General features: G+C 39.1%; 2 protein-coding genes and 1 non-coding gene across 4 annotated transcripts; 2 read left to right on the top strand and 1 right to left on the bottom strand.

Moving 5' to 3' along the window:
- Positions 1-164: 164 nt before the first annotated feature.
- Positions 165-236, top strand: TRNAP-AGG (transfer RNA proline (anticodon AGG)). Its single transcript has one exon. It is a non-coding gene; the product is annotated as a tRNA-Pro (tRNA).
- A 4,995-nt stretch (positions 237-5,231) lies between these two features.
- Positions 5,232-6,926, bottom strand: LOC137946177 (bZIP transcription factor 60). Its single transcript, XM_068792389.1, has 3 exons — positions 6,334-6,926; positions 5,849-6,063; positions 5,232-5,662 (listed from the first exon to the last, which is right to left on the bottom strand). Exons 1-3 carry the CDS (start codon positions 6,828-6,830, stop codon positions 5,358-5,360), a joined length of 1,017 nt encoding a protein of 338 aa, XP_068648490.1. The 5' UTR covers positions 6,831-6,926; the 3' UTR covers positions 5,232-5,357.
- Positions 6,927-7,603: 677 nt separating this feature from the next.
- On the top strand, positions 7,604-11,149 carry LOC137945702 (heat shock 70 kDa protein, mitochondrial-like). Of its 2 annotated transcripts, none has more exons than XM_068791688.1 (5): positions 7,604-7,760; positions 8,509-8,585; positions 8,684-8,762; positions 9,057-9,623; positions 9,738-11,149. In XM_068791688.1, the coding sequence occupies exons 1-5, from the start codon at positions 7,686-7,688 to the stop codon at positions 10,977-10,979; spliced, it is 2,040 nt and encodes a 679-aa protein (XP_068647789.1). In that variant the 5' UTR covers positions 7,604-7,685; the 3' UTR covers positions 10,980-11,149. The 2 variants fall into 2 exon arrangements, with proteins under 2 accessions (XP_068647789.1, XP_068647790.1); XM_068791689.1 differs by having other exon boundaries at positions 7,739-7,764.
- Positions 11,150-12,316: the final 1,167 nt, after the last annotated feature.

Raw genomic sequence — 12,316 nt, 5'->3', positions numbered from 1 at the left:
AAGATTCAGATTAATGAATGAACTTAGGCAATTGAAGGATATAAGTAAAATGAATGGCAAAGGGAACAAGCCGAAAAGATCCGAGATCGTCAGGAAAGGGCAAAACAAAGAAGAAAAGCTAATAGTAAATAAATTCATAAATACCAACTCTACTACTGTAACGTGGGCATTTGGTCTAGTGGTATGATTCTCGCTTAGGGTGCGAGAGGTCCCGAGTTCAATTCTCGGAATGCCCCCTTTTCTGGTGCTTTTTTGGCTGTGCGGCAAGGAGTAATTTAGAGCGGACAAGCTCCTTCGATTGCGAGCTCTTTCATTCCAGTCACTGCTTCTTCTTCTCTGTTTTATTTCAAATAAGTAAAGCTGTGAGGAGTAATTTAGAGAGGACAAACTCCCTCCCCTCTAGTGATCTCGAGCTTGTCATTCAATCAGAGCTACTTAGTGGATTAATTCTCAGAATGCCCCCTTTTATTCTGGTGCATTTTTTGCTGTGCTGCAAGGAGTAATTTAGAGCGGACAAGCTCCTCTGATTTCGAGCTCTTTCATTCCAGTCACTGCTTCTTCTTCTCTGTTTTACTTCAAATAAGTAAAGCTGTGAGGAATAATTTAGAGAGGACAAGCTCCCTCCCCTCTAGTGATCTCGAGCTTGTCATTCAAGCAGAGCTACTTAGTGGATTAATTCTCAGAATGCCCCCTTTTTTCTGGTGCAGTTTTTGCTGTGCTGCAAGGAGTAATTTAGAGTGGACAAGCTCATGTGATTGCGAGCTCTTTCATTCCAGTCAAACAAGGACTAGGGCATATAAACAAGGATAAAATTACAAGACTTGTGACACAAGGATTATTGAAAAATCTTTCACATAATGATTTTCCTATTTGTGAGTGTTGTATATATGGGAAAATGACAAAAACACCTTATGAGGAATGGTCAGGCAAAATTCCTAATCTTAACCATTTTAAAGTATGGGGATGTGTTGCTCATGTTTTAAAACTTGATCCTAAGGACAAATTCAAGGTTAAGACTCGAAGATGTTTATTCAACATTCGACATGATATACGTTATATGATCCTAAGGAGATGGTGATTATTGAAAGTAGAGATGTAAAATTTATTGAGGATAAATTTGATTGTGATGAAGATTTAGGTACGAAGTCTCACTTGGAAGAATGTGTTGAAATTTATTCTTCTGAATCTCCTTCTAATATAGAGAATTCCACCCAAATGGATATTCGAAGAGGGACTAGAGAAAGAAAACCTAGTCAACTCCTATCATCTTCAGATTTTTATACCTATGCTGGAGAAACTTATGAAATAACAAGGTTGAATGAAGATGTTACTGATCCTGTCACTTTCGAGGAAGCACTCGATGTGGATTCTGACAAGTGGAAGTCGGCAATGGAAGAAGAGATGGACTCTATGTATAAAAACGAAGTTTGGAAACTTATTGATCCTCCTACATCGGTTAAGCCCATTAAGTGTAAGTGGATTTTTACAAGGAAGATAAATGTTGAAGGTAAAGTTGAAAGATTCAAAGCTCGTCTTGTTGCCAAGGGTTTTATTCAACAATACGGGATTGATTATGATGAAATATTCTCTCCTATTGCAAGAATGCAGTCTATTCAAGCTCTCCTGGCATTGGTTGCATATTATGACTATAAGTTATTCCAAATGGATGTTAAAACCGTTTTTCTAAATGGAAATTTGGATGAGAAGATTTATATGGAACAACCACGTGGATATGTTAGACCTGGAACTGAAGCAAAAGTGTATAAGTTGAATAAGTCTATTTACGGTTTGAAACAAGCCTCAAGATTATGGAATAACAAGTTCAATGAAGCAATTACAGCATATGGTTTTACTCAGAAACCAGAGATCACTGTGTTTATATAAAAACAGTGGGAGATCGCATTGCTTTTCTTACTTTATACGTAGATGATATTTTATTAGCCGAGAATGATATTCAGTTACTCCAAGGTATAAAGACATGGTTGTTTCAAACATTTGATATGAAAGACTTTGGGGAAGCTTCTTATATTCTTGGCATTAAAATTCTACGGGATAGATCTTTGCGAAAATTGAGTTTGTCTCAAGAGAAGTATATCGACACTCTTCTGGATCGGTTTCACATGTCTAACAGTATACAAGGTAAAGTACCTTATGACAGCACTAAAAAGATGAGCCAGGTGGATTGTCCTTCTCGCCTCAAAGATAAGTTGGACGAATCTAAGTATCCATACACTTCTGCTGTGGGGAGTTTTATGTATGTTCTTATATGTACAAGACCTGATCTTGCTTATGCTGTTGGGATTCTTAGCCGGTTTTAGGCTAATCCAGGTTTCACTCACTGGGAAGGGGTAAAATGGGTAATGCGCTATCTAAAACGAACAAAGTCATATGCTTTGACTTATCAAGCGGATAAGTTGGATTTGGTTGGTTATTCCGACTCAGATTATCAAGGATGTGTTGATACCCGAAAGTCTACTTCTGGTTTTATCTTTATGTTTGGCGGAGGTGCCATTTCTTGGAAAAACAAGAAGCAAGACTGTGTCACGCAATCAACCATGGACGCAGAATATGTGGCTATGAACTTAGCTACAAGGGAGGTTGTCTATCTTCGCAAATTCTTGCGAAGTCTTTTAGTGGTAGACTGTTTGGAGCGACCTATTCCTCTCTTTTGTGATAATGCATCTGCTATTGCTATCACGAAAGATCCGAAGTGTCACTCCAAGGCTAAACATATCGAAGGGAAATACCACTACATATGAGACATGCTGAGGAAGAAGGAAGTTGATATTTATAAGATATCTTCTCCGGATAACTTAGTTGATCCACTAACTAAGTGTCTTCCCGTGACCAGTTTCACTTTCCATGTGGGGAACATGGGTTTGATTTGTTCATAATTTATGAAACCAAGTGGGAGAACATTGTTTTTGTATGCATTGTGGTCTCAATGATATGTAATACTATGTATGTCATGACATTGTAATTTATATTCCATGGAATGATTTTGAAATAATGCATATGCTTTTGTGTGATAATATGAGTACTCAGTGTATGCCTTGAGATTCAGCTTCCCTATTAGGTATGCACTTGTACGTGTATATGTGAGGGTCTCAATAGGGAATGATGGTTGAGTCTCTAAATTGTCTATGCCAATGGTCTGCAAAGACATAGTTTCCTTTACGACTAATACTCATGCTGGTATAAAGCTTTATCCTGAGCTCCTCAGGTACTGAGTATGCTATGGACGGTGAGATGCCTTGATGTCCAGCTTTTCTATTAGGTATATACTTGTATGTATATACGGAAAGGTCTCAATAGGAAGGTAGGGTTGTATGTCTAAATTATTCAGGCTTATGGTATTGATTAGGCACAGTTACCTTAGTGGCTAATACTCGAACTGGTACAGAGTTTGACCCTGAGTTCAGGTCCGAGTATGCTATGAATGGAGACCGCTGAACTGGCAAATTTGACAAGTACGGATTTGGTTTATTCCCCAACCTTGAATATCTAAGATATATAGTGTAGGCCCGGGTTAACTACACATGTATATTAAAGTGTTTAAGGTAATGCCTATGGTCATGATATGGTTTTATGTATCAAGATTGATTTTTCATATTTTTTTGACAATCGGAATTTGAAATGGATTTGAAACCAAGTGGGAGTTTGTTGGAATTATGGTTTCAAAATATATTATTTATAAAATAAAATTACCATGATATTAGAGGCGTGGGGCCCACTTCTAGATGTTGTCATTAAATGTTCAGTACAGGGAATAATGGCCAGCACATCCCCCTGTATAGGTAGATTCATTGGGTGCATTGACTGGATACATCCCTTGGGCATAAGGAGATGTATCTCTCTTGAGGGGATGTATCTCTCCTTAGAGGATGTATCTCTCATAAGGGGATGTATCCTTATGCATAGTCATTAGTGCTACACCCTTTGGAAATTTATAAATTCCTCCATGGTCTTACAAGTAAGGCTAAGGCTATTTGCACACCCAGTCTGGCTGAACGGGAGCAAGCTTATCACTTGTAAACGAATTATCAAAGGTTATCTTGTGCACTTCAAGTTCCATTTATATTCTTCAAGAGGAAAGGTACGCTCTCTTTATTCTTCTTATTTCAATTCTATGATATATGTATAACTTTCATGGTAATGGAATTATGGAGGATTTAATATCTATTCCTATGATGTTTATTTTATTTTTATTAGACATCGAGTCTAACACCCTTTTTTTCTTGTGCATTTTTTGCTGTGCGGCAAGGAGTAATTTAGAGTGGACAAGCTCCTGTGATTTCGAGCTCTTCATTCCAATCACTGCTTCTTCTTCTTCTCTGTTTTACTTCAAATAAGTAAAGCTGTAAGGAGTAATTTAGAGAGGACAAGCTCCCTCCCCTCTAGTGATCTCGAGCTTGTCATTCAAGCAGAGCAACTAAGTGGATTAATTATCGGAATGCCCCTTTTTTCTGGTGCATTTTTTGCTGTGCGGCAAGGAGTAATTTAGAGCGGACAAGCTCCTGTGATTGCGAGCTCTTTCATTCCAGTCACTGCTTCTTCTTTTCTGTTTTACTTCAAATAAGTAAAGCTGTGAGGAGTAATTTAGAGAGGACAAGCTCCCTCCCCTCTAGTGATCTCGAGCTTGTGATTCAAGCAGAGCTACTTAGTGGATTAATTCTCAGAATGCCCCCTTTTTTTCTAGTGCATTTTTTGCTGTGCTGCAAGGAGTAATTTAGAGCGGACAAGCTCCTGTGATTTCGAGCTCTTTCATTCCAATCACTGCTTCTTCTTCTCTGCTTTACTACAAATAAGTTAAGCTGTAAGGAGTAATTTAGAGAAGACAAGCTCCCTCTCCTCTAGTGATCTCGTGCTTGTCATTCAAGCAGAGCTACTTAGTGGATTAATTCTCGGAATGCCCCTTTTTTTCTTGTGCATTTTTTGCTGTGCGGCAAGGAGTAATTTAAGAGTGGACAAGCTCCTGTGATTTCGAGCTCTTTCATTCCAGTCACTGCTTCTTCTTCTCTGTTTTACTTCAAATAAGTAAAGCTGTAAGGAGTAATTTAGAGTGGACATCCCTCTAGTGATCTCGAGCTTGTCATTCAAACAGTGCTACTTAGTGGATTAATTGTTGAAAAATCCTTGAACATCGTTCCAGAAATTCATCAAAATTTTTACTCTCTGGCAATCGACCATTGTTTATGACCAGTGACAATCAAACACGATAGAGAGACATAGACACGAAGAAGATTTATAATATTATGCATCACCTATTATAACCAGTTAAAAACCTAAACTGAAGGGAGAAAGGTAAGGGAGCATGAGCCAAAGATGCAGATCTAGGGGTAAAATTACTAATATATCTACACCGAGTAGTAGATACTTATATTCCTCCAACGCCCAAAGCTAAAGTAAAAAATTTCAATCAAAACAGCAATCAAATGCGAAACCATCTTCATCTTCCATCTTAAAGCTTTCCACAGCCTCCTTCTCAGAGGATATGGGACTAATTTCCAACCCATTTCCTTCTCACTTCCTGCTTCTCTTACTGCCTCCTCTATTTCGTGGTCTTGTTTGATTGTTCGCAGGCCGCCCACCTTGTTTGCGAGCGGATGGAAGAGTAGTACAATGCTCATGAGCCAAAACAGGGAACCCAACAGCAGGGATTCTGCCAAAACAAAATCAAAAACCTCTCGGTTGAAAAATCGGCCTTTAAAGCAAAATTAAATACGACTGTGCGAAACACAGATTAGATATTTTAGACGGTAGAGAGCATTAAGATTGAGATGGTTTGTACTGCAGTAATAAATAATGAGAGAAACAGCAAAATTGAAAGACAGTCCGAGTTCCGTACCCAACGGGAGCGCGGCAGACTCCTGTTTTGGCACTGAAGCACCGAAAGATTGTAACTGTTGACGCAGAATTTGATTCTCCGCCATACAGCAACTGAGGGTAAATTCCAATCTTCTACATTCTCCTTCCATGAACTTGCTCTTCATCTCGAGATCCTTGACATAGAGCTTCTTCCTCTCCCTGGATCTCAGAGCGGAATCTCTGTTCCTCAGTTGCCTATGAACATGAAAGGGAACAGGTAAACCAGCCAATATTGTCAAGAATCCATATTGTCGTCCAGGATTCATGATCATGATCGTATGTCTCGAAAACCATAACAGCCAATATAGAGAATTATTTCTGATTTTCTGTTACTTACAGAATATTTACAACAACAATAAAAAATAGTTTTTGTTTGTGTCCTCCGTCTCTATGTCACTGCAGAATACTAGCAAAAAGAAGAGGAAGAAGAAGAATAAGCGAAAGAGCAGAAATGGTCATTCATACCTCTTCCGTTTCTTGTTCATACCATCTTCTCCTCCTCCATTTATCGCGTAGGAAGCATCGCCCTTTTCCGTCTCTTCCTTCTCTTCGACGACATCATTTTCTCCACTCGGAAGTCCTTCACCGGCAGTCCTAATTTCTTCATCCTGTTCGCCATTACTATCAGTACTAGGAACATCATCCTCAGAAACCCTTGTTTCACCAGATTCCGCCTTTGGGAAGTCCAGAAGAAAATCGGACATGTACTCGCTGATACCGTCCAGAGTCCCTCCGACTTCATTGCCGTCCTCCAAGAGAAACTGCTCGATCTCGCCTAATTCAGGAGAATTAGAAGCCTGAGAACTACCTAGGATTCCGCCTGCCGGTAGCTCCACGGACGGGTCTGAAGAGAGAGAGAGATCGTCCGGGAACAAATCACCGGAGTCTGGGATGGATTCAAAGAACATCACCCAATCGATATCGCACCCAGAATCGAGCTGCCGTTCTACTACATCCGCCATGGCAATATATATATAAAGAAAATAAACTCAAAATCTAAACTAAAAACCAGACGGATAAAAGAACGAAGGAAAAGGTACTAATTATCAAGAAATTTATTCGCCATTCCTGAAACATTATTCAGGCGAGGAGGAAACTAGCTTTTATAGTCGGGGACGAGGCGGTAAAACGCGGTTTCTTCGTCGACAAGTATTCTGCTCAAACGGTGCAAAGATTTTTAATTCTATTTTCGTCGTCATCCGACCAATAGGCGCTCGCTTTTGAACGAGTTGGCCAGTCAGAACTTTCCTTTGCTCAACAACCTCATTTCATATGTTCACTCGTATTACCTTAAACCCTAAACGTCATATAATGTATTTTAATATTATTATAAGTTACTAAAAAATATTTTTTAATTAGATAAATTTGACTCTTAAAATAACTTAGAATTCAATACGTAGATATATTATTATATTAAAAGTAATTTAATTAATATAAATAAATAAAAATATTAATTTAATTTAAAGTTATAATATACTTTTATTAAATAACATGAATTTTTATTTTGATATTATAAATAATGTTCGTACTAAATCGAACCGGTTCAATGAGATTCTTATTCGCTCGGACGGCCAGGGTTAATTTCCTTTCTACCCCAAAACTTGGCAGGTCGTTCACGTAAATAAATCCACTTTGAGTTTCTGCCTTGACAAAATCAATGGTTCTAGAACCGTCGAAATTTACGTTTTTAAGGTTGACCCTCCTCCAAGAAAGGAACTGTAGCTACTCAGGGTTTTAAGGAGGGTTTTGCTTCTTCATTTCATTTCTCCTACTTTATTCCTCTTGGGCTATCTGCACGGTAGTCGGCTCTGAGAGCTATGGCTTCCTTTCTCCTCTCCAGGGTGTCCCGTTCCAAGGCGTTAGCTTCTTGCTTTTCTGCTACACTGACGTCTGTTAGTAAAGTTTCTCTCTTTGTCTCAGTTTTATTCTCTTACTTTTTTTAGTTCGGTTAATGCATTAATTTTTATAGCTTGGCAGTTCGTATATGCTGTTATGGGTTTTTGTTTTAGTGTGTAAGAGTTTCCTTAATGTGAAGATTGAGTTCCTTGTGTCGTTCGGTTCTGCATCAAGCGTGAAGTGGCCTCTTGTGTGTTTTTGTTTTTTTTTTTTTGTAATTGTGTTCCAGCTAAAGCTGTAATGAATTGTTGGCCGCTTTTTCTTCTCGCTTTCTGTTAAATACTTTCAATATTTGTGTTTCTTCGTGTTTCCTTTCTTTCTTTTAGTTGGATTTCAATCTTTAGTGATACAGCTTAGTGAGGCACCACTGCTTCCATGCCACTGCAAATAGAATTTTCTTAATATATCTCTGTTTTGATTTTGAGAAAGCTTTGCTTCTTCAGTTAGTCGCTTTGACCTCATTGCCTTTGTTGTTGTATTAATTTGTTACTTCTGCTTTCATCTATTATAAGAAGGCAGGACATGGTCATGCGACATAACTTGAGTTGCTTTAAGCTAACTGACTAGGAAATTGGAAAATTTAGGCTTATTAATCAGCTAGTGAGTACTTTCCTGGAAGATGTTGTTTGTTTGTGTTTTGTAAGTATGGGAAATGCATGCTGTGTCCTCGATCATGTCTTTTACTTTGGAATTGAGTACGAGACTACATTTCTTCCTTCTGAAGTGTGCTTCTATACATGTCAGGCTTCTGATCACCTGAAGACAACACATGGCACGTCCCTCTTTTCCAGTAGATGGGCTACTGCAGCAAGAAGTTTTAGGTACCTTTGAAGTTCGCTAATGCATGATTGTTTGTTTGTTTCTTCTTTTGTGTAATTTGTGTTTCATTGCTGAATCTCTATGTTATTTCATTGAACAGTTCACGACCAGCTGGAGGGGAGGTTATTGGCATTGACCTGGGGACAACCAACTCATGTGTGTCAGTGATGGAGGGAAAGGTGAATTTTCACGAAATCTTTCATTAATTTGTTGGATGCTAGCATGGGCTGCCCTCTGTTAATTGGAGGCATACATTTTGGGTTTGGTGTTGCATGTATAAGTAGCTACTTGTTCCTTTCAGACAGTTTCTCGTCAATATGAAACATCTCAGTACCGTAATTTTTTGGACTTATTTTCAATTTATGAAATGTCTCTGCACCCAAGCTAATGCTATAACGTCAATCTTAATAATAACGTACATCAACACTTGGCTTCATTGGTGTGTGATTGACAACTGTGGTTTACTCTTGCAGAGCCCAAAGGTTCTTGAGAATGCAGAAGGAGGGAGAACTACACCATCTATTGTTTCCTTCAATCAGAAGGGAGAGATCCAAGTTGGATTGCCTGCAAAACGCGGGGCAGTGACAAACCCAACAAACACTTTGTTTGGAACCAAGCGTTGGATTGGTAGAAGATATGATGATCCACAAACTCAAAAAGAAATAAAAATGGTTCCTTACAAAATTGTGAAAGCTCCAAATGGAGATGCATGGGTGGAGGTAAATGGGCAGCAGTACTCCCCAAGCCAGGTAGGTGCATTTGTTCTAACCAAGATGAAGGAGACTGCAGAATCGTATCTTGGAAAATCTGTTTCTAAAGCTGTTATTACAGTTCCCGCTTATTTTAATGATGCCCAAAGGCAAGCAACTAAAGATGCTGGTAGGATTGCTGGCCTAGATGTGTTGAGAATAATTAATGAGCCAACTGCTGCTGCCCTTTCTTATGGGATGGACAACAAAGAGGGTTTGATCGCAGTTTTTGATTTAGGGGGTGGAACCTTTGATGTCTCAATCTTGGAGATTTCTAATGGGGTTTTTGAGGTATGTTTTGTACACTACTCTTTCTTGTTTTTGAGTTATGTTTTGTACACTACTCTTTTGCATGATGTTTTTATCCTACCCGTAGAGTTGATTGGTTTATTGTTCTGCTTTTAGGTTAAAGCCACAAATGGTGATACATTCTTAGGTGGTGAGGACTTTGATAATGCACTAGTTGAGTACCTGATTAATGAATTCAAAAGGTCAGATAAAATTGATTTGACCCAAGACAAATTGGCTCTCCAAAGGCTTAGAGAAGCTGCAGAGAAGGCAAAGGTGGAACTTTCCTCTAGTATGCAAACTGATATAAACCTACCATTTATTACTGCTGATGCCTCAGGGGCCAAACATCTCAACGTCACTCTTACACGAGCAAAATATGAAACTCTTGTTAACCATCTAATCGAGAGAACAAAAATCCCGTGCAAGAATTGCTTGCGAGATGCAGGAATCTCTGTGAAGGACATAAATGAGGTACTTGTAGTTGGAGGGATGACCCGTGTGCCGAAAGTCCAGGAAATCGTTTCTGACATCTTTGGGAAAGCACCAAGCAAGGGGGTCAACCCTGATGAAGCTGTTGCAATGGGAGCAGCCATTCAAGGTGGTATTCTTCGCGGTGATGTTAAGGAGCTTCTTTTGCTTGATGTGACTCCACTATCTTTAGGTATCGAAACTCTTGGAGGGATTTTTACAAGGCTCATTAACCGAAACACAACGATTCCCACTAAAAAAAGCCAAGTCTTCTCCACTGCATCTGATAATCAAATTCAAGTGGGAGTGAGAGCTCTGCAGGGAGAAAGAGAGATGGCTGCAGACAATAAGATGTTGGGCGAGTTTGAGCTCACTGGCATTCCCCCAGCTCCTCGAGGAATACCTCAAATTGAGGTGGCTTTCGACATAGATGCCAATGGAATTGTGAGGGTATCAGCAAAGGACAAGGCCACAGGGAAAGAGCAGGCTATCACGATCAAATCTTCCGGAGGCCTTTCAGATGAGGAGATAGAGAAAATGGTGAAAGAGGCCGAGCTTCATGCACAAAAGGACCAGGACAGGAAGGCTTTGATTGATGTAAGGAACACTGCAGATACTACAATCTACAGTATTGAAAAGAGTTTGAACGAGTACAAGGAGAAGATCCCAGCAGAGGTAACAAGTGAAATTGAGTCAGCAGTTAGTGAACTGAGATCAGTATTGGCTGGAGATGATGCCGATGTCATTAGGGCCAAGACTGATGCCGCTAACACAGCTGTTTCAAAAATTGGGCAACATATGCATGGCGGAGGGTCATCTGGAACCCAGGATGGAGAGCACACTCCCGAAGCCGAGTACTCTGATGTTAAGGCTCAAGCAAAGATGTAATCTTAGCTGCTGCCGCAATTTTGCTCAGAGGCTGTGGTTAATGACTCTCTTACCAAAGTTTTTAGATGAACGGAGAAGTGAAGTGTGGCATTATTTTGTATTTTTGCGATGGTAGATTTGTTGTAAGAGAATGATTTTCATTAAAAAGAAAGCCTGATTTGGCTTCAGTAGATGCTGCTGCTTTCTCTTACGACTTTTATAACATGACTTGTGTTACAATCCTGGTTGGTTACTGGCCGAGATATACCACACCAAGGTTTCGCACATTCAGGGGCCGTCTCGGATATGGGTTCAGACTCGATAGTCTATATAATGCGCAAAATTCCCTGATCCACCCGACTTAGAAGTCCGCTCGAGTTTTAATTCTGTTCTTATGGTTGGATTTGGCATTTCAAGACCAAGACGAGTCTCAGTTCCGAATTACTCATTTCCCCTCCAATCTTTTTTCAAAGGAAAAATAATATTTTTCATTCTAAATAAAATATTTATGACCTCATGCATTCCTACTAATATTTATTTAGATTTTGTCCTTATTCTTAATAATAACATTACTATTATTGGATTTCTTATGGAATAATTATTCTTAAAAACAAAAAGAAAATAGATCTTAATGAAAAATTAAAAATTATATCATAATCTCTGTAACTTATTTTTGGAACAAACAGAGGGTTTTCCGAAAGAACGAACTGACGATTTCCGTCTCTGGACTGGGAACAAATATGAAACTAAGCTAGTATAAAACCAGAACAATGATATCGAAATTGGTTTACAGGAACAGGCAGCATAGATGTAACCGCGTGCACTCCTGATCTTGTCTTCTTTGACAACATCACGGGGACATCGGTGCTTTCATTTCGCATCAACTAAGTGACCCCTTTTGCCACAGACGCAAAGAGGTGTATCCAGATGCATACGGCTGCAGCATTATCATCAATCCAACCAAGCCACCATTGATAATAGAAAGAAACTTCATTTGTTCGTATTAGAAAGGGATCCTGTACCATTAAGAGATCAGAGAATAATAAAAACGAAAAATGTTTTACTTCTGAAAGCAAAAACAAAAAACAAAAGGGCATGTTTTGATTTAATTTTTCTGACCGCACAAATGTACCCCCAGCAAAAACCATATTTCTTTTTGTCTAGGACTCACTTATGCAAAACTACGTTGCCAAAAAGCAGATCATGATCGTAAAAACTCGTTTAGAAAGTCGCTTCTTTCAGATTTGACTTTGACATCAGAACGTATCAAACGTCTGCAAGGAATTCCAACTCCCTTAGCATGATCCAATGTGCATAACCAGACAAAAAAAAGATAACAGCAACCCTGTCATGCAGGA

The sequence above is a fragment of the Aristolochia californica genome, unplaced genomic scaffold, assembly GCF_029961685.1.
Source record: "Aristolochia californica isolate CCGP_79_NKW_82.1479 unplaced genomic scaffold, dmAriCali1.0.hap1 SCAF_12, whole genome shotgun sequence".
Lineage (NCBI taxonomy): Eukaryota > Viridiplantae > Streptophyta > Magnoliopsida > Piperales > Aristolochiaceae > Aristolochia > Aristolochia californica.
Note: the sequence above shows the minus strand (reverse complement) of the source record. Positions and strands in the feature narration are given on the sequence as shown.